This window comes from Peromyscus maniculatus, chromosome 13 (assembly GCF_049852395.1).
Source record: "Peromyscus maniculatus bairdii isolate BWxNUB_F1_BW_parent chromosome 13, HU_Pman_BW_mat_3.1, whole genome shotgun sequence".
In the NCBI taxonomy this organism is placed as follows: domain Eukaryota; kingdom Metazoa; phylum Chordata; class Mammalia; order Rodentia; family Cricetidae; genus Peromyscus; species Peromyscus maniculatus.
Genome location: NC_134864.1, coordinates 54,991,667 through 55,013,009, shown reverse-complemented (window position 1 = coordinate 55,013,009; position 21,343 = coordinate 54,991,667). Strand labels below are relative to the sequence as shown.

At 45.8% G+C, this 21,343-nt stretch overlaps 1 protein-coding gene across 5 annotated transcripts in view; it reads right to left on the bottom strand.

Moving 5' to 3' along the window:
• Positions 1–20,391, bottom strand: part of Als2 (alsin Rho guanine nucleotide exchange factor ALS2) — a 72,776-nt gene extending 52,385 nt beyond the window's left edge. The window contains exons 1-4 of one of the 5 annotated variants that reach the window (XR_006063113.2): positions 19,286–19,537; positions 5,422–5,499; positions 3,424–3,578; positions 497–1,422 (exon numbers count right to left, since the gene is read on the bottom strand). Coding sequence is in view for 4 of the 5 variants with exons in the window: in XM_015993940.3 (XP_015849426.1) it covers positions 497–1,422; positions 3,424–3,578; positions 5,422–5,441 (1,101 nt within the window). In the remaining variant the exon portion in view is untranslated. Of the gene's footprint in view, positions 1–496; positions 1,423–3,423; positions 3,579–5,421; positions 5,500–19,285; positions 19,562–19,612; positions 19,714–20,180 lie in introns of those variants that run through there. The other 4 variants (XM_015993940.3, XM_076550343.1, XM_006975035.4 and 1 more) reach the window with 4 other exon arrangements.
• Positions 20,392–21,343: the final 952 nt, after the last annotated feature.

Here is a 21,343-nt window from a genome sequence, read left to right as displayed (position 1 = left end):
TGAATGTTGAGATTACAGGCATGCACCAGCACGTCTAGAAACTGTTAACTGTTACACATCTGCCTTCCACTGAACAGTCTGCAAACGGGTATCCTCCCTAGACAGAGGGAAAGAGTTTTACAGAACTCTAAAGGGATGCACCAGTGCAGTCCAGAAGCAGCTCTGCGAGCCAATGGTTACACCAAGTTAAACTCTTCTGGGGACTACCAAAATGTGATGACTCGGCCAGGATGGCAACACACAAGGAAATAAACAAGCAGCTCTCTCAGTCTGCTAAAGCAAGCCCAGCATGACATCTTTCAACATTAGGAAGGGTCAAATAAAGAGCCATCTGATTTAACTCAGGCGCCTCCCTCTTTAGGCCTAGCAAGACAGAATTACAGCAGCCTGACAAGGGGAAAAAATAAAATCGTCTGCCAAGATTCAGGACTTAGTTCCTAAAGAAACAAATCCTTTAACTCCAAGAAAACCTTTATGTTATAAATGTAGCAGCTACCTGGAGCTGGGGTGGCTTTTCTCCATGCTCCTGGTTCTCCCTCACTGGCTGCTCGGACAGCTTCTGCAGGTATGCAGTTACCGCCTGGGTGTCGGGGTATGAGGGCGCCGTTCTGGCTGAAGACCCTTCGGGCGTCCCCTCGATGTTCTGCTGAGAGGAAACGGCACTGCCACTTGTGGTCTGCACGGTCCCCACATTCGGGTCAGCGTCTGCCGAAGCGTTCTCAAACACCTCCCCCTGCCCGTCCAGCGTCTCCGGCTCTGCGTGGGGGCTGGGGGCCGTGCTGACGTGATCTTCTGCCTGGGACTCGGACAGCGTCACCCCTAAAGGGCAGCAGTGGCTGTCTGAGATTATCACATGGTCCTCTTTGTCTGTCATGGTGATGAGCAGCTGGCTGCATTGGACGCACCTCTCCGGGACCGGCTTCAGGTCCTGCGGGGGGAGGCACTGTACAAGTGCCAGGCTGTGGAACGCACCGCAGGCGACCTGGAGCACCACCCGGCCGGCAAGGTGCTCCACCTTTTGTGGCTTTGTCACTGGGAAGGTGGTGGTGATGAGACCCAGCTGACAGCCGGTGCCCCATGCCCAGATTTCTCTGCTGATGGACAGTGCCAGTGTGTGTTCCTCGCCACATGCCAACTGCAGAATCCTCACCGCCAACAAAGGGCTGGTCTCCGAGTCAGAGATGCTGACGGGACTCGGCTCCGGCACAGACCGCTGGTTAGCGACTGCACACTGGCCAGCCGCATTCTCCCCCCACATGTACACCGCCCCGCTTTCTGTCACCGCTCCACTGTGGAAGCTCCCCGCTGCCACCGTAACAACATGGTGCCCAACCAAGGCACTTTCTAGAAGAGGGCTGCTTGGACAGATGTCTGCTGATTCGCTTTTCCAAGGAAGGGTCCCGAAGCTGTAGACCAAACCATCTAAGGTTCAAAAGATAAAGAGGAGAGGTCATTGAACTAACAGGACACTTCATCAGCAGAAACCTTCAGAAGCACGTCATAAGGACTTGGGTAAGGGCAGAGCATTTCTGCTCTTCCCATCTTTCGGCATTATGGATAATAGTGAGAATACAAGGTAAGGTACACGGTCCACTATTAACAGACAGCATCATAAGCCACTAAAAAGTAGCCAGCAAGCACTGAACCAAAATTACACTGTGTGCCATCTCCTCACCTGGAGAATACAACTCTGGACCATGGCACATGCCATGAGTTTTCTCTCTTCTTTCTTTGCTAGAGATTGAACCCAGGGTCTTTTATGCTAGGCATGTACTCTACCATTGAGCTCCATATATCCCCAGCGGAGATGAATCTGCATTCTTTATGTAACTTGGACACTTAATAACATGGTGTTGCTTAAACATGAGAACAAGAGAAGCTTTCCCTCAACAACTATGCCAGCTTTTGTGAGACAGGGTCTCCCTCTGCAACCCAGACTGACTTGGAGCTAACCGTGCAGCCCTGGCTAGCCTCAACCTCATGGCAATCCTCCTGTTTCAGCCTCCTAAATGAGCTACCACACTTGGCTACAAGTCTAGATCATTTTTCTATTAAATATATTATTATTGGTGTGTGTGTGAGATGTGGGGAGGCTCATTCCACAATCCAAGGGGCGGCTTCTCTCCTACCTGCATGCAGAGTCGGGACACCAAACTCAGGGCATCAGGCTTGGGTGCCAAGTGCCTCTACCTACTGAGCCATCTCACAGCCTAACTCTAGATTTTAAAGGTGCCACGTTAATGGAAGGATTCCGAATATCCTTTTTTTTTTTTTTTTTTCAAGACAGGGTTTCTCTATGTAACAATCCTGGCTGCCCTGGAACTCGCTTTGTAGACCAGGCTGGCCTCGAACTCACTGAGATCCACCTGCCTCTGCTTCCCAAGTGCTGGGATTAAAGGCATGTGCCACCACCACCTGGCATTTCCATATATCTTTCTAAAAGGTTTTCAGGTATTTAATTAACATATTCCAAAAATCTTAGTTTAACAAAGGCTAGTTCTATAGCTCAGTGCTAGAGATTTTGCTTAGCATACAAGAGGTCCCAGGTTCAATCTGCAGTACTGCCAAAAGGAGAAAGAAAAAGACCACCAGATTCTCCCATACTTTCTTGAGAATTATACATTTTGAGATCCATAGTATAGATATTAAACTTATAGTTCACATTTTTCAAATAAGTATTTTCTAAAATCTTAATATAATATGTAACATAATAAAAGCAATATAATAACCCACTAGAAAGAACTTTCATATGCTCATGTTTATTTCATAACACCAGGTTTAAGCTGTTTCCTAGAGTTTTCTTCTCTTAACTCTCACAATGAAAATGCAAAACATTATTAATTCTTAAATGTCGACTAACAGAAATTTAAAATTAGACATCGATGGAAATCTTGACCCAAATCAACCTTTCTATGACTAGGTTGGTAAGCTGGCATCAAGATCTGAGTGATCTCCTTCAGATGCTTGGAGCTGCCTTTTCCCACCACAGAGCGCTGTACTGAGACTCCACGGCCCGTGGTTACGGGGCAGGAGAGGAAGGCTCTGACCAGATGGAGTTCAGCTGGGATGCTGCACTCACTCCCTTGCTCATCAGTGACTCACGTGAGTGGTGGCCCGGGGAATTCTGGGGTAATAAGCCCCAGCTCTCACTGGCATTGCTGTTCTGATATGTGAAAACAGTCTGTGTAGGCTACTTATGTGGTGACTACTATAAAATTTAAGAACTACAATTGCCCCTTTTATTCAAGCCAATAGAATGTCTTCAGTTTACAAATAAATGTGGTGGGTTTTTGTAAAATGAGTTGTGCTATAATTTGAGAACTAGAGGGTACAAGTTGCAGCGAACCTCAGAAAGGGCCCGCGGTGGTCAGGAACCCTCTCCTGACCCAGCGCAGGCACGGGCAGGGCCTCTGACATACATACCTTCAGTCAGAAGAACTCCATGCTTCACCCCCAGGGCTGCCTGAAGGACAGTCTTTCCTCCCCAGCCTGGCAACCTCTCTGGTGTTAGAGCAAAGGATCCTGCCTGCCAGACATGAACCAGGCCTCTTTCTTTGGATCCTTCTGCCTCTGTTGAGCTACAAACATTCAAAAAGAAAAAGATCCTAACAGTTATCCCCACAACTCAAAGCTGTTCCCTCCTCCCTCACTAACTCTCCGGACACTACTTTCCTTCTGTCGGTCTGTGCATGCACTGGGGAGGTGGGGCTGTGAATCCGAGACTGTACCTTCTCCCGGCACGGATGCAGGGATGGCTGGGTCACACGGTTTAACTAGCATTTGCTTTACACTTTGGTTAAGTATGACACCCGGGCCAAAATAATACAACTGGGCTAGGAGATAATCTAAACCCACAAATTACTGGCCTCTAAGCAATAAATAAGGCCTGAGACATTTTTATGTTTAGTGATTTGGCAGCACAAAATTTCTAATTTGATGAGAGAGGAAATGAAATCTTTCACTTTATGTTGACTTTAAATCTAACTGCTATTTACATTTGCTGATGGTGCTGGGGACTGAACCTGCCTGCGGCCTTGCACATAACAGGTAAGCTCTGTATAACTGAGCTCTATCCTCAGCCCACTGCTATTTAGTTTTTAAATATTATTATGTGTATCTGGCATATACTTGAACATATAAAGAGAGTACAAATGTGTTAATTCTATACATTTATGTATGTTAATGGTCAGGGTAACCATCATATTCCTCACTTTAAATATAAATTATTTCTTTGTATTTGGGGCATTCAAAATCCTCTCTACGAGCTACATGGGACTACACAGAACTGAGTGTGGCAGCACTTAGCTGCCATCCCAGCACTCGGGAGGCTGGGGAGAAGCCTTCCGAGTTGGAGAACAGTCTGAGCTAAATGTCAGTCTGAGCTACAGAGTGAGGCTCAAAAAAAAAAAAAAAAAAAAAAAAGAGAGAACTCATTACTACCTATTGTTCACCCTATAGTCTGGCAGAACATTCTCAGGTATTCTTCCCATACAAAGGCACGGATATACATTAACCATCCATTCTCCCCATGTTCTGACAACCGCTTTTCTGCCCTCTAGCTTCAAGAGATCAACTTTCCACCTTCCACACGTAAGCAACGAGGGGTAGTATGTGTCTTTCTATGCCTGACCTACTTCAACAAATGCCCACGCATGTGGCTGCAAATGACAAGATTTCACTCTTCGTTACGGCCGAATACAGGCCACTGCCAGTGCACACCACTGTTTGATTTCCCATTATCTAGACTTTTTTAAGAATCAAATTTGTAACTGACAACAGTCCTTTATACTTTCCTTATACTGTTAAGAAGGAATCCTCTACCCCCCCACCCCTGAAACAGGGTCTCACTGTGTAACAGCCCTGGATAGCCTGGAACTCTCTCTGTAGCCCAGGCTGGCCCTTGAACTCACAGAGATCCACCTGCCTCTGCCTCCCGAGTGCTGGGATTAATGACGTGTGCCAGCACACCCAGCTACACTGGTGTTTTTGTTTACTTGTTTCTAGAAAACACAGATTCTTCTACTTTAGTGGAAACAGAAAAGTTTTTTAAAATGTCTCTCCTTTTGCTAAACAACATTCCCTTAAATTATAATTGGGCTTAACAAGTTATTGAAGGAAAGTTACAATTTAACCTTCTTTTTAAACATCTTCTGTGAGTAGTTTTCTAAAGAAAGATTAAAACAAAATTGATTGTACAAAAGAATGTCCTTAAGAGTTGTAAGATAATGAAGACCCTTTATAAGCATAAGAAACTAACAAAGCTTTTCTCTAATCACCTTTATTCAAATGATTTTGTCTCTTTACCTACCAATTACAAATGCAATCATGTGCTCCCACTTCATACCACTGAGAAGAAAACCAAACTAAACATTACTTACAACTACATGGATTTGTCTGCAGGGGAGAAGAAAATGATTTTACCTTTTCTTCTTTGAGTCCATCGGTCAGGAAGAACACTCCATCACCAAATCATTCCCTTCGCAAAAGTTCTATCAAGACCTAAATAGAAAACACTGTTTAGGACACACTAAAACACTAAATAGGAATCACAGAGTAGTGGAAGAATATTTGAATACTCTGCCTTTATCCTTTCAAAAGGAGAGTGGGGGGAGGGCGGGCCTCTAACAAGTGTCTGCTCACTGAGTAATAAATATTCAGAGAAACTATTCCAACTATTTCAGAGCCTGCCTACTCAAAGTCATATATCAAGTCTGCGCCTGCCCACTGAGCTTATAAAACGCCTACTGACCATCAAAGGAACAGCACAGAAGAAAAGGAAGTCTGCAAGAAGCTGAACTCCTCCAGGCAATGGATTTTTCAGTTTTAAAAATTATTATAAAGGAGGTAATTCAATCTGCAAATCAACGTATTCACTACAAAAACTACATACAGATTGTGGTAGTTTGAATGAGAAGCGCCCCCATCTATTTGAATATTCGGTCCCCAGTTAGTGGAACTGTTTGGGAAGGATGGGGGCGTGGCCTTGTTGGGCCATTCCCAGTGCGCTCTGTTTGCAGTGCCGGAGCTCTTGGCTGCTGCTGCCACTTTCCCTTTGCTCCGTCATGGTGACTTCTAACCCCATTTAACTCTACGGGGTTAGACACTTTCTTTTATAAGTTGCTGTAGTCATGGTGTTTTATGGCAGCAATAGAAACAAAACTAATACACATATGAAGGTTACTTTTTAAGTACTTCTGGGACACATAAAAATTTAAATTCCAACTGGGAAAGATTTTTTAAAATCTCAGTAATATATCACATCCAACTCATTTTAATTTTCAGTAATGAACAAAAAATGTTAATTATCAAATTACTTTGTGTGTTTAATTAAAATACAACATTTTTCCATTTATTGGAACTTATGTGGTAATTTCCCCAAATCAATCTCAATTCAAAACTAGCGTGCTTCAAACCCGAAAAGGCTAGAAGAAATCTGTATTTGAAATGAGAGGTTTCTAGGCCCAGCACTTGCCATTTGATCTGGACAGTTTAAGAGTACTAGTGTGGCAGAAGCCTTCACCCTAACCGATCACCAGCTCATCTGATCTGGACAGTCTGAGTATTAGTGTGGCAGAAGCCTTCACCCTAACCGATCACCAGCTCATCTGATCTGGACAGTCTGAGTATTAGTGTGGCAGAAGCCTTCACCCTAACCGATCACCAGCTCAGAGTCTCTGTAATGTTCCTTGTGGCCCAGCACGCTAACTGGAGGAAGCACTGTCTGCTGGGCCCCTGGGCCACAAGCTGAGTGCTCACCAGAGCTCAGTGCACCTTCTTTCCAGCACAGCTGCCCACGGTGCCTGGAATGCCAGGGATGCAGATTATGCAGATTAACTAGGTGTGGCAGGGCTCTTGTTCCTACAAAACCTGGAGTTCTATGCTGTGGAGAGACTTCATAAGGACAAGACAGACAGACAGACAGACAGACAGACAGACACAGACACAGACACACACACACCATGTTCAACTGGTAAGAGAAAGACCAGAAAAAAAAAGGGGGGGGGGTCTTAAGAATCAGATTGGTGTCTTAAAGTTCCCATTTCGTTTATAAAAACTAAACCTGTTGGGGATGCAGTTGAGTGGTAATACATACTGACTCTGGATTCGTTCCCCAATATTCCCCCCAAGGAATAAAATAAAATACAATCCTCCACCCAGAATCCAGGCATAGTAGCAACTGACCATAATCTCAGCTCTCAGGAAGCTGAGGCAGAAGTTCAAAGTTCAAAGCCAAGCTGGGAGTTGTGGCACACATCTGTGATCCTAGCACTTAGAGGGTAGAGCTAGATTATCCTGAGTTGAAGGCTAGCCTGGGCTACATGAACACTAGCTCTTAACCAGTGAGCCATCTCTCTTGCTCTCAAACTTAGGGCTTTATATTGAATGATTTTATGTTGAGTGTATGGGGAAGCTATCCCAGAGTTTTAAACAGAGAAATGACATGATCTGGTTTTCATTTAGCTAATAAACAGAAATGGCTGCAAAAAGACTGGTGAAGAATCTACTATCGTTATCCAAAGACAATGGAATACCACCTCAATAAATAAGTAATTAATCAGTAATAAACAAAAAAAAATTCAAGGTTAACTGGATACACCACAAGCCCTTGTCTCAAAATATAACAACAAAAATCATTCAATGGAAAAGAACTAAATAAAGATTAATGTACAAAAATCACGGCCCATTAGTTTAAAAAAAATCAATGTTTAAACAAAAAAAAAAGGAAGAAAAATAAGCAAAGGAAATGTTTAATGAGTTTCAATTTAAAAATTCATGTTTTTAAAGGCACCAAAATTCATAAAAAATACAAGCAATGAAGCCCTATTTCTGTGGGCCTTATAATACTGGGACCAAATTTAGAATTTTCTGCAGAGGGGATGGCATGGTCACTGCTCGGCAGACAACCCACACTGGGCAGGGCCCTCTCAGTCCATCTGTTTATTGCAGACTGCCTGGAGTTCTCACTACCTTCCCATCTGTGTATCCGGAGGAAGTTACTTTCCACTTTGTAAGAGCTTAATTTAGAATGGGTTTGGATCCTTCAAAGTTGGATGAAAGGTACTGTGTAAACAGAAGGTAAATCTAAATAAACATAACGCTATTTGATAAACAGAACTATTAACTGCTACTAACTCTGTTGGTGACGGTAACTAGCTTTAGTAAGACGTCCATTTCATGGTGTGCAATGAAACGCTGGAGCCGGACATACTCGGTGCTCATCTGTGGAGATCAGGACTTCTGATTACAACACCTAGCAGGAGCCGGAGCACCCTTCTAGGAGCCACATCTCATTTCCTGAAGTAAATTCACCACATCAAGACTGAATTTTGTCCTGTTGCCTGACAACCAAAACTACCGTAAACTATGACCCCAGCTATCAGGAAGTGGCGGCGGTAGAACTGCCATGGGTTCAAGGCCACCCTGGGCTACGGTAGTGCGTCCCAGTCCAGCCTGAGCTATAGTATAAGAAGCTGTCTCAACGGGCGGTGGTGGCGCACGCCTTTAATCCCAGCACTCGGGAGGCAGAGCCAGGCGGATCTCTGTGAGTTCGAGGTCAGCCTGGGCTACAGAGTGAGTTCCAGGAAAGGCGCAAAGCTACACAGAGAAACCCTGTCTCGAAAAACCAAAAAAAGAGAAGCTGTCTCAAAAAAGAAGGGGTGAAAAAAAGTAAAAATATCCACACAAAAAAAGAAAGAAAGAAAGAAAGAAAGAAAAAGAAAGAAAGAAAGAAAGAAAGAAAGAAAGAAAGAAAGAAAGAAAGAAAGAAAGAAAGAAAGAAAGAAAGGAGGCTGGTGAGGCGGCTCTGCAGTTAAGGACAAGTGCTGCCCTTGCACAGGAAATTCAAGGCTATCCTCAGCTACCAAGAGTGTGGGGATAGCCTGGGTTACAAGTGACCCTCTCTCCCCCTCACAAGGGCGGAGGGAGAAAACTATTTTACAGACATTTTACTTTATGAACACTGCTGTAGAAACGGTTCCCTTCTGTGCTTCTTTCTTTAATGTGGTCTTTCTACGTAGCCCGAGCTAGCCTCACACTGGTGAGCCCCTCCCTCAACTCCCCAAGCACTAACTATAGGTGGGCACCCCATGCCGGGCTTCATTTTGTTACAGTAGCTTTAAGACATTTGATGCTTTTCAGGAAGATGTGTCTGCCTGAAACTTAGATAGAACAATGAAAAAAGAGAATGCTGGGGGCTGGAGAGATGGCTCAGAGGTGAAGAGCACTGACTGTAATTCCAGAGGTCATGAGTTCAATTCCCAGCACCTACATGGTGGCTCACAGCCATCTGTAATGAGATCTGGCTGTATACATAATAAATAAATACAAGAAAAAGAGAGAGAGGGAGAGAATACTGCAGAATACCACGGTCCAAAGCTCACACGCTGAGGGACGTTGGTATTTACCAACTCCATTAACACCTCTCCTCAATTATGAATTAACACAGAAAAAGGGGGTAAGCCAAAAAAAAAAAAAAAAAAAGTTTTTTTTTTTTTTCTAATGTTTCTACGATTGCTTCTCCATTCACACAGCACTGAAGTTGGTGAAGATGGCCCAGCTGTGGGGCTCCTCAGAGACAGCTCTCCCTGCGGGAAGGCTACGGTCCTGTGCTCTGTGGAGACCCAGCCCTGCACCCAGCCGCCTTTCTCGTGTTAACAGCACCCTTCCTCCACTGACCTGCGTCCTGTATTAACTCACTGATAAAGACGCTGTCTAAACAGTTCTCACGTGAAGTCAGAGGCGGTGGAGTCCACTGCCCTTCGAGGCCGTTCTTTCCACACAGCAACAGAATCTCCGTAACACAGACAACCCAGCCTCTGGTGGTTCTACCTGTTAAGTTCCAGGCGCCAAAGGCCGAAGCTAGGCTCGCTTTAGAGAACACCACTCTGCAAGCTATTAATTATCTCCTTCACAGGAAGAGGACTCAACCCCCAGGTGACACATTAAAATAAGAGCAAACCTTGGTTCTTAGCAAAGGGAGGCACTTTTAGATCTCACTGGATACACACCTTCTGTGAGGGAAAAATGAGCTGTGTGTAGTTAAAGACGCTGTTTTAATAGCAGGATCTGGGAATGCTCTAAAACGAATATGGCCCAGTGTCCTAATCACTGCTAAAAAGAGCTGCAAGTCACGTATGGTGTGGTGCATGCCTATGACCCCACAACTGGGGAGGCTAAGACAGGAGGATTGCTTTGAGTTAGAGCCTCGCTTGGGGAATAATGCAGAGTCTGTCTTTAAAAGGAAGAGCAATGAACCATCCGTATTCCCACAATATCAGAACCAGAAACCCAAAGTCCAAAGCTCTGAAAGCTTTTCTCACAGCAGAGTCCAATCTGACCTCGATTCAGTCAGCTGTAAAAGCCTACCGGAAGCAACGAGGGATTTGTTATTTTGTCCCTCTAGGGCAAATACTGCCCTGCCCTCCTGGTGCAGAAATATCAATATGATTAGAGGCTGGCACGGACCCCAGGGGAGGTGCCACATGACACACAGTTTACACACCTTTCAGGAGAGAAAAATCTCAGCTTCAAAACATATGTCTAATAACAGTTCCAAGTAAAGGGCTTGGAACCTGTATTCTTAAAAAAAAAAACTGTAATTTTTAGTATGTCTCCCAACCTTTAACTTCTTATAGGTTCCATTCTGCTTCTTCGGTGTGCTTGCTTCTTATTTGGGGTGGGGAGGGGAAGGTGGATAGACGAAGGCTTACATGTTGCCCTGGCCAGCTTCAAACTCTTGAGCTGAAGTGATCCCTACAGCCGGTAGCTTTCTACAGCGAAGACAGTATCCTCAAGACATCAAGAAAGCTAACGTGTTCTCTCTCCCTTGCCCTTCCTTCTCTTCCCAACCTGTTTTTTCAGACAGTCTCACCATGTCGCCCTAGCTGGCCTAGAACTGTGTAGTGCAGGCTAGCCTCACATCTGAAGAAGCGATTCTGGTCTCTGCCCAGAGAACACTGAGAGTACAAGAATGTACCCCATACCACACTACTTCCCTCTTCACGGTGGTTTAGAACGGGTCTTTGGGACTGGGAGTATAATTCGGGAGTAGAACACTTGTCTAACAAGTGTTGATGAAAATAATAGCAATGGCTGGGCGGTGGTGGTGCACACCTTTAATCCCAGCACTTGGGAGGCAGAGGCAGGTGGATCTCTGTGAGTTCAAGGCCAGCCTGTCTACAGAGAGAGTTCCAGGTCTCGAGAAAAAAAAAAGAAAGAAAGAAAACAAGCAAATTATATATATAAACATATATATAATATATATTATATATATTAGCAGTAATGAAGTTACAAACATAATGATAATTAGTGTTTAAAACTGAACAGAACCAGCAAGACAGCTCAGTGGATAAACTTGTCACCAGACCTGAGTTCAATCCCTGGGACCCACAAGGTGAAAAGAAAACTGGCTCCCAAGAGTTGTCCTCTGACCTGCATGTGCTCAGCGTGAGCACACCCACACACATGTGAGTAAGTACCATGTGTAACTTAAATTTAAAAAATGACTACACATTAAGATAGGAAGGTAAACTGGGCACAGTGACGCACTCCTTTAATCCCAGCACATGGAAGGCAGAGATCGGCAGATCCAAAGTCAAGACCAGCCACACCTATAGCAAGTTACAAGCCGCCCTGGGCTACACGGGACTCTTGACCTTGTTTCAAAAAAAAAAAAATTACAACCAGAAACAGGAAAGCAATAAAACAATGGAGCAAACTGTATCATAAACTATGAAAGGAATTTACAGATTACCTAGTGGCATTAGTGGCTTCAATACAAAATTACTAGATTTTCAAGTAGCCATCCATGACTTGTTTCTTTTTTTGTCTACACAGGTGAGATAGAGATAGACAGAACTTCACACTGTAGTCCAGGTGCTGTGAACTCTGCAATCTTCCTGCCTCAGTCTTGTAAACCCCGAGATTACATGTACCAGCCACTATACCTGACTAGTACTTTCCTTCTGAAGTCTGAGTTACAATGTGTTAAAATCTAACAAACCAGAGTTCACACCGTGGACACAGTAACTAGTTATTTAAGAGAATCTGGGATGTTACACAGGTAAAATACTTAGTAATTATTTGCTCCTGGACTCTAGGTCACTATGTTGACATGTGGATTAAGGCATGCACTTCTTGCCACTGACACCTTTACCAGGCATGCAAGGCTGAGGACAGCTCACCTGCAAGAACTGACATGCTGATCAACTGGAACTGTCCCGGCCACTGCAAATGCTAACAATCTTGACCCAGAGTAAGGGTCAATTAATGCACTGAGTGAATCCAGCAGCCTAGCTAAGAAAGCTACTTATTACTTCTAATTTTGTGCTAATGAGATAATGTCTTTACTAAGTCTTTGCCCATTCTGGAGGTCAGAAAGCATGACGTTTTTATGCCTGTATTCACACTAACCACTATGAACAAGCTGACTCTATTTAAAGGAGAACCTAAATGGAAGACACACAGCCTTTGACCTGAAGTTCCAGGGAGCTGTCCTAATACTCAGTTTAGTCTTCTTCCCCCCTTTTCCAAACTTTTTAAACATTTATTTAGTGTGCGTGCATGTGTGCATGGGTGCGTGCGTGTTTTGCATGGAGATCAGAGGACAAATTTTGGGAGTCAGTTCTCTGCCCACCGCGTGGGTCAAGGGGACGGAACGAATGTGGTCAGACTTGGTTCCTTTCCCCTCTGAGCCCCTCCCTACAGCCAACCTTTCCTTCAGAGGCTTGCAGCTTTAACCCAGACCTACCCAAACTCCTCTAAGAAGTAAGGGTATGTGGCCACGGCACAAGACATGCCCATTACCGCTCATTTAGTTCCTTTCTGTATCTACTGCACAGTTTTAAAATCTGGGTTTTCCAAAATTAGTAAAATTCCCAGGAAATATCTTATAATATTGCCATGACAATACGAAGCGTAAGTTGTTTCGGAATTTGATGTGTAATTGTTAGAATTATATATCTCAGGATAATGCATTTACTAACTAATGTAACCAATTCAAAACAAAGTGCTCATGACCACATAAAACTTCGATAGCTTCCCAAGTCAGTCTATATGCAAATTCCCCCACAGGGCCCTGGCACTGTTTGCTCCTGGCACTTTTAAGAGTTCAGGATGGGTTTATGGTCGACTTTGCCAAGAATCCCTAGCATTCTGCCTCCTCTGTAGCCTTTACACAGGACTCACTCCTCCTTCCCTGACACGAGAAAGCAGTTCCCAGGACATGGGTCTGTTGCTCCTCAGAACAGCTCGCACAGAGGTGCTGCCCTGGCCCATCTCTGTCTCCCTGCAGGGAGACAAGAGCGGCTTCAGACTCTACTGCTCTGAAGCCACAAAGCAAAGCGTGTGAGGAAAGCACCTGGTTACAAATTTAAAAAATGTAAAGTGCAGTTTCACGAACCATCTTAGCCATACATAAAAATAAACATCAAACCTATGTCCTCACCACCTGGTTTTTAACAGATAATAACATATTTCAAATCTGCTTCAATCCACAGCCCAGGGTGACCTTGAACGTGCAATTCTGTTTCAGCCTCCCAGGTATGTGCCACTGCCCAGTTAGCTCCTTTTCACAGTAGAAGGTTACACATGAAGCTGAAGGCAGTTACCCACCATCTCTAAAAATACAGCTCTTGTTCACGCAGACAGTTACGTACTCTCATTAGCTATATACGGAGAAGTAAATAATGCTACCGTTTGCGAACTAAACATAAACATATCTTACTGTATGTCAATACCTTCGGCATGGACTTCTTTCACTCGATGTAATGTCCTTACAGTAAGTACAGACCTAGTTAATTCACTTTCTTATTAGGGGATAAGTACATTCAACTGTATGAATAAACCAGTTTATCTATTTTCCTATTGGTGTCCAGTCAGATTGTGCTGCTTTATTACTATTGTAAAGAGTTCTATCATCATTCTTGTAACATGTTTGTTCAGAAAACTGCACCGCCCTCACCCCACCCCCACCCCTTGCCATTTAAGCTGAGCAATTGGCTCAGTAATATTTAGATGGTAGAAGAAAAAATAATACTGGAGTGAACGTTACCCAGATGCCATCATTCAGTCAGAGCCACAACCAGCATCTTTTTTTTTTTTTAATGTGTAGCCCAGGCTGGCCTCGAACTCCTGCCTCTGCCTCCTTTAACAAATCCTACTGGTGTGTGCCACTACAACCAACATCTTTTTTTTTTTTTCCCCCTCTGGTTTTTCGAAACAGGGCTTCTCTGTGTACAACCAACATCTTAACACAGGGGTCATGTACACAAGGAACTGTGGATTATCCAGAAGAAAATATTTATAAATACTTGATAATTAAGAGGAAGAAGAGTTGGTCAATTTGTGGACATAAAGAGACTAAAGCTTCTCAATGCATAACTCGCTGGCAGCAAAATGAACTGCTAAAAATCCCATCTTTGATTTGTAAGGTTGAAAAACAACCTGTATCTTCTTCAGACTTAAAAGAATTATATAATCACTCAAGAAAGTTCCCAATAACTCACTGATGTAGCTGTTTTTCAGCCAGGATGGTGCTGCATGCTCCCAGTCCTACCGCACGGAAGGTTGAGGCAAGAAGATCATGAGTCTAGGCCAACCTGGACTACAGAGCCAAAAACAAAACAAAACTGAACAAAAGGCATAAGCTAAGCACACCACCACCACCACCATCATCACAGACCCGGAGGAATCAGGTCCAGACAGGAAAATGAGGCCAGCACCAAGAGAACAACCTCATGCTGTGCTGTCTTGTTTGTATGGTGCTGGCTACCAAGGTTTTCTAAAGGACTGACCAGGAGCTTACTGGCTAGCCGGTCTAGCTGAAACAGTGAGCCCCAGAGTCGATGAGGGACCCTACTGCACACATAAGTAAGTAAAGGGAAGAGGGATGCCAGAAGACAGCAGATGGTGACCTTTAGCCTCTGTACGTGCGCGCGCACGCACACACAAATCCTAGCCAGGTGGTGCATATACTTATGGTCCCAACACTTGGAGAGTGGAGGCAGGAGGATCAAGACTTCAAATACATGGGGCTAGCTGGGCAGTGGTGGCGCACACCTTTAATCCCAGTGCTTGGGAGGCAGAGCCAGGCGGATCTCTTATGAGTTCAAGGCCAGCCTGGTCTACAGAGTGAGATCCAGGACAGGCTCCCAAGCTCCAGAGAAGGTGAGAATGCCGCTTAGTTGGCAGAGTGCTTGCCTAGCATGGTGGGAGGAGGCTCTGTCAGGTTGTCTCCTGAGCTCCACGTGCACTGGCAAGCACAAGCATACACCATCAATAAATGTAATTTAAAAATGGTTAAAGCATATCCCTAGATATCCTCGTGCCTGCAGAAAGGATTCTTTTCACCTTTTTATATTCCAAACTACTAACCTACATGATGTACCATAAACTACTTTATAATCTCATTTACCAAAGAAAAGTTCTTTAAATAAAGTAAGTATATGGAAATGTATACTTAATTAAAAATATTTTCTTCCTTTTTAAAAAAAAAAAAAAAGAACAGGGAAGTTGACGCAGTCTTTTAGAGCCCCAGGCTAGCCTCAAAAGGCTATATAACTAAGGATGACCTTGAACTCCTGACCCTCCTGCCTCTATGCTGAGATTATAGGCATGCCTGGGTTAATGCTTTAAACCCTTTTAATAGTGTAACTTCAAAGCCACCAACGTGTATACACACACACACACACACACACACACACACATAGTTAAGACACTTAAGCACAACCCTCTTGAAGTCTTTAGTTTTTTTTTCATTTGACATGGGGATCTTACTCTGTAGTTCAACTCAGGCTGGCCTACACCTATGTCACCCACTTGAAATCTCCCTGATTCAGTCTCTGGAATCAGCAAGCACCCATCACCATGTGCCCAGCTGAGAAGCCATTTCTTTCCTTCCTTCCTTCCTTCCTTCCTTCCTTCCTTCCTTCCTTCCTTCCTTCCTTCCTTCCTTCCTCCCTCTCTGTCTCTCTCTGTCTCTTCAATTTTTCTGGGGAGAGGGTCTCACTATGTAGCTCTGGTTGTCCTGCAGCTCACCATGTACACCAGGCTGGCCTCGAACTCACTAAGGTGTCTCTTTCTCTCAACACCTATGCCTGATTCTTCAGCATTCGGATCTCTGTGAGTTGGAGACCAGCCTGGTCTATAGAGTGAGTTCCAGAACAGCCAGGGCTGTTACACAGAGAAACCCTGTCTCAAAATAAATAAATAAACAAATAAACAAACAAACAAAAAAGCAAACAAACAAAAAATCTTTTCTCGAGCAGGGTGCTGTGGTTCATGCTTGCAATCCTGCCCTGGGAAACTGGGGCCAGCCTGGCCTACAGAGTGAGTTCCAGGCTAGTCTGGGTAACAGCCTGAGACCTTGGGCTGGTTGGGTTTTGTGGATGGTGCCAGCTCTGGGCAGGTGGACCCAGGAGGTATAAGAAAGGTAGCTTAGAGCAAGCCTAAAAGCAAGTCAGTGAGCAGCTTTCCTCCAGGACTCCTGGCCTTGAACTCTTGGTCCTATGGCTTCCAATCAGCGCAAGGCCCCTGCTTGCCTTCCTGCCCTGACTTCCCTCGAGGAATGGGGTGATGTGAAGCACATAAACCCCCAAGTCATGGTGTCTGTCACAGCAAGAGAAGCAAAGCAGGGCAGACCCTGTCACAACACAAATCGTCCTTCTCTCAAATGTCACCTCTGCTTCATCCAAAGAAATAAGAACTATAGAAAGCTCTTGTGAGCTGGTGGCATTCTTTAGAAATACTGTCAGGAGGAATGTGGCATGGGCAGATGTAGGCCTGTAATCCCAGTACTCCAGAGATGGGGGCAACAGGACCAAGAGTTCAAGGCCAGCCCCCACCACTCAACTGTACAGCATGTTTGAGGGGAGCCTGGGATACCTAGGACCACCTCCCCCAAAAAAGACTCAGCATCAGGTACTGCTTGTTTTAACTCAGATATCTAATCACATAAAAACTAAAATCAGAACTCCAGCAATATTCTCACCATATCCTTTACTTCTTTTGGACAGTCCAGCTGCCCAAGGTAGGGGTATGCGTGGTAGCACACCCCTGCAATTCCAGCAGTCCAGAAACTGAAGCAGGAGAATCGAGAATCCATGACCAGCCTGAACTACAAATCAAGACCCTGTCTCAAAAATAAATACATGTGGTTTGTGAACACTATTCAAGTTTTCTTCCCAAATTACCTGTTTAATACTACTATAGACTACTATATTTTCGAGTTTTCAAAAAACTTTATTAATTTATTATTTCGCATGTGTGTGCATGTATGCCTCTAGAGGTCAGAGGACAACTCCAGGCAGTCAATTTGTCCTTTTATCACTGGGTTTCAGGAACTGAACTCAAGTCATCAGGTTTGGTAACAAGTACCTTTACCCACTGGAGCCATCTCACTGGCCCACGTTTTCAAATCTCAACATTATAAAACGGCTTTGAATTTTCTTATTTAACTATGAACTCTAAATCTGCCAATACCAGTCATAATTTAGGAAGTAATTATGACTAGGTGTAGATTATATCAGCATATTTTCCATATTAAAATACCTTTATGAAATACCAAAGAGATCAACTTGAAAGCATTTTTTCCTCTGAATACGTATCATAAAATTATATCCTGCCAGGCGGTGGTGGTGCATGCCTTTAATCCCAGCACTCGGGAGGCAGAGCCAGGTGGATCTCTGTGAGTTCAAGGCCAGCCTGGTCTACAGATTGAGATCTAGGACAGACACCAAAACTACACAGAGAAACCCTGTCTCATAAAAAAAAAAAAAAAAAAAAAAAAAAAAAAAAAAAAAAAAAAAAAAAAAAAAAAAAAAATATTTCCTAAAATGAGGAATAGTTGCTCTATCCGACTGTCAATAGAGAAGCCTGTGTCCTCTTCAGGGTCCTATTATCTACGGTGACCACAGGTAGAGAAGCTTGTGCCCTCGCTAGGGTGTCTACTACTATCCTCTTTAATGTCTCTCCTCTTTCAATGCCTGTGCTTAAATCTGTGTTATACCCTTTTCTTCAGAAACTCCAATTCTGCTTCTTTCAAAACAATATACCTCTTAGAAAACAAAAGGTTGCCAGGTGGTGGTGGCCCATGCCTTTAATCCCAGCACTCGGAAGCAGAGACAGGTGGATCTGTGAGTTCGAGGCCAGCCTGGTCTACCAATCGATATCCAGGACAGGCACCAAAGCTATAGAGAGAAACTCTGTCTTGAAAAACTAAAAACTAAACAAAAAAGAAATAAAGAGAAGAAAAGGTCACAATGTAGCCTGATTCGTGATATACTAGAAGAAATCAGTCACTATAAAAACAGTTGGATTGGGGATTTAGCTCAGTGGTAGAGTGCTTGCCTAGCAAGCAATGGCCCTGGGTTCGATCCTCAGCTCAAAAAACAAAACAAAACAGTTAATGTACACTGGTCATTTCCCGTGGTCCAGGCACAGTAATAAATGATGCATGAACTGTACATGTAAAGGTACTAATACCAAGAAAGGCTAGTGCAGAGATAAGAAAACTGAGGCAAAGGGGCTCAAAGAAACGTGTTCAAGGTATTCCAAAGCCTAGAACTCTTCATCACTGTGCTTCTGTTACTAACGTTAAAATACTACAATTCACTCTTTGTATGGCAGCACCCACCCAATGCTCAGGATGCTGAGGCAGGGGGAGCTCCACGCGTTCCAGGCCAGACTGGCCTACACAATGAGTCCCTGAATCAAAAAAATATGAAATAAGAAGCCAATGTTCCACTGATCCCAATGACCTAACACATACGTATGATAAACACAAAAACAAGAAAGCAGGACCTACGGCTTTGCTGCATTCTGCACCTGCTCAGAATAAACCTACATCACACAGTTCATCCTTGCTAGGAGTTAGAGCCTTAATAGGGTACAGCAGTTAGTTATCCCCCCTTTCCCTCCGAAACCAAAAAGAAAGTGCCTTTCTTGGCCATCCCAATTCAACCTGTGTGCTTTTCCTCTTCGGTCGCCACAGAAGTCCTACACAGCAGCTTGCGTCTACCAATCTACCAACAAAACAGCCCTGGTCGCCGGGAGGACCAACATCAGTGAGGACCATTTCCTCAGGATCGCCCCTGTGTTCTTTCCTGTCTCCACCGTGCTTATCCTCGCCTCTGGTGGATCATTTGATAGCATTTGGCCAAACTACCAGTGACTAACATCAAAGTCCTTCTTATTTTCCACAAACGCTGTTTCACGCCACCCAAAGCCCCCCCACCCCCCGCCCCGTCCGCTTTTCGCCGCGATTTTGCATCCTGGGGGGCAAACCCACCTTGGACACTCGGCAAGGTTCGCGCGGGCTTGCCAGCCAGCTCGGCGCCCACCGTGGGCCATTCAAGCAACCCTCCGGAGAGCGAATGGGCGGAAAGCAGCGTGGGTGGAGGCGGGAAGAGGGGGGGACGCGAAGGAACGCCACACAGCCCGACCACGGACGGCAGCGGCGCCGGGACCCGGAGGGTGGGAGCCGGGCCGAGCCACCGCGTCCGGGGCACTTCCACAGGCAGGCGCTGGGCCCCCGCAGGCCGGCGCCGCGCGCTCCCGCCCCCCCGGCCGACCCGCCTTCGAACCCCCAGGACCGCCCGGCCCCGCGCGGGCTCACCTGACGCGCCCGCAGCTCCGCCCGCGCTCCCCGCCCGGCGCGAGCCCGACTGCACCGCGGGGGCCGCGAGATCAGCTGATTCACGGGGGCGGGGCCTCCAGGCAGGGGCGGGGCCGCGAGGTCAGCTGATTCGCGGGGGCGGGGCCTCCGGGCAGGGGCGGGGGCCGCGAGGTCAGCTGATTCACGGGGCGGGGCCTCAGGGCAGGGGCGGGGCCGCGAGGTCAGCTGATTCGCGGGGGCGGGGCCTCCAGGCAGGGGCGGGGCCGCCGGCTGGGGAGGAGGCCCCCGCGGAGTGGGTGGGGCTAAGCGGGAGCGGATGACGGCGTCCGGCAGGGATCAAGATTGCTGGGGACGCGTCGGCCACGGCCGGCAAGCTGCTTTAAGCGAGGGCGGAACCCATGGTGCCCGGGGCGCGCTTTAGCCGCCGCCGAAGACTTAGGGAACGGACCTAGCTGCCTAGACGTTTCCACGGTAACGGTAGGCCACGCTTGAGGATGGAGGCTACCGCAAGTTAGCTCCTCAAACTGTGAGAGGTACAAGGAAAAAAAAAAAGAAGTGAAAATCTTACCTCGTAGAGCATGATTGCACACGTTCGTAAGCCCAGGTAGCAGGATCGGGAGGAATTCGAGACCAGCCACATAGCCAGACTGAGCTGGGCGGGCGAGACCCTGTCTCAAGAAAAATAACAAAAGTGAAAACACCCACTGTCTTCAAGCTTCAATTTCGGACTGGTCCCTAACGAAGATCGCTCCTTTTCCCTCGAATGACGTCACGTCTTCACGAGTGTGCCCTTGCCGCGTGTCCACCCCAAAGGGAAGAGCGAGGAGCGAGGCAGGAAGAAATGATAGAGTGCAGTAAGGGACTAGGGCATGTGAGAGTGGGGTTACCTGGGCACGGGCAGGAGGTAATGTGAGCACTGGTGTACATATGTGACAGCTTTAGGCTCAGCAATAAAGTTTGGCCACGTGGATGCCTCAGTTGAAGCTGCGTGGCCATCCTGAGAGGACTGCAGATGTTCTAAAGAGAGACACTTGCGCCTCTCCTTTTGATAATTGGACTAATAGGATAACAGAACCCAAGGCATTAGAATTTCCTCAAGAGTCCCTTGCTGGGGACAGAAAAGATGGGGTTCCCGGTGCAAATCAGAGAGGGAGCTTGTTTCCTGTTATGCCCAGATTGCAGGGACCCCCCCCCAAAAGACCACCACGGAGACCGAGTCCCGCATGTAAAAGCAAAGAGCCTTTATTTCAAGCTCGGAGCTTGGTCCCTCTGTCTGTCCAACACAGCGGTGAGAGCAGAGAGCCCTGAACTCAGGTGGGGCAGAGTTTTTATCATAGCAGAGATTGGGGTGAGGGGATTTCCAGGGTACAGGACCCTGATTGGCTGACAATTGTCTAGGGGTGTCTGCAAAACAAAAAATAGGTGTGTGTTAGACTCAAGGACATCTGTCCACTTTATCTCATGGTTGGAATGTTTGGGATGTCAGGTACTTCCTCACCCCTGGGTAGATCCCTGGGTGAGGTCAGCTTATGGCTTTTCCTGGATCTGGATGTTGCCTGCCAGTAAGCCTGTCACAGAAGCTGTGTCTAGGTCCCTAAGCCTGTCATGGCTGCTGTGTGGTCAAGCAATTTTGGGGCCCCTTCACATTTCCCAGTTCTGATAACTTGTCACTTTGCAGAACAGACCAAGAGCTGAGGTGTGTTCATGCCTTGAGCCTATCTCTTGCCTTTT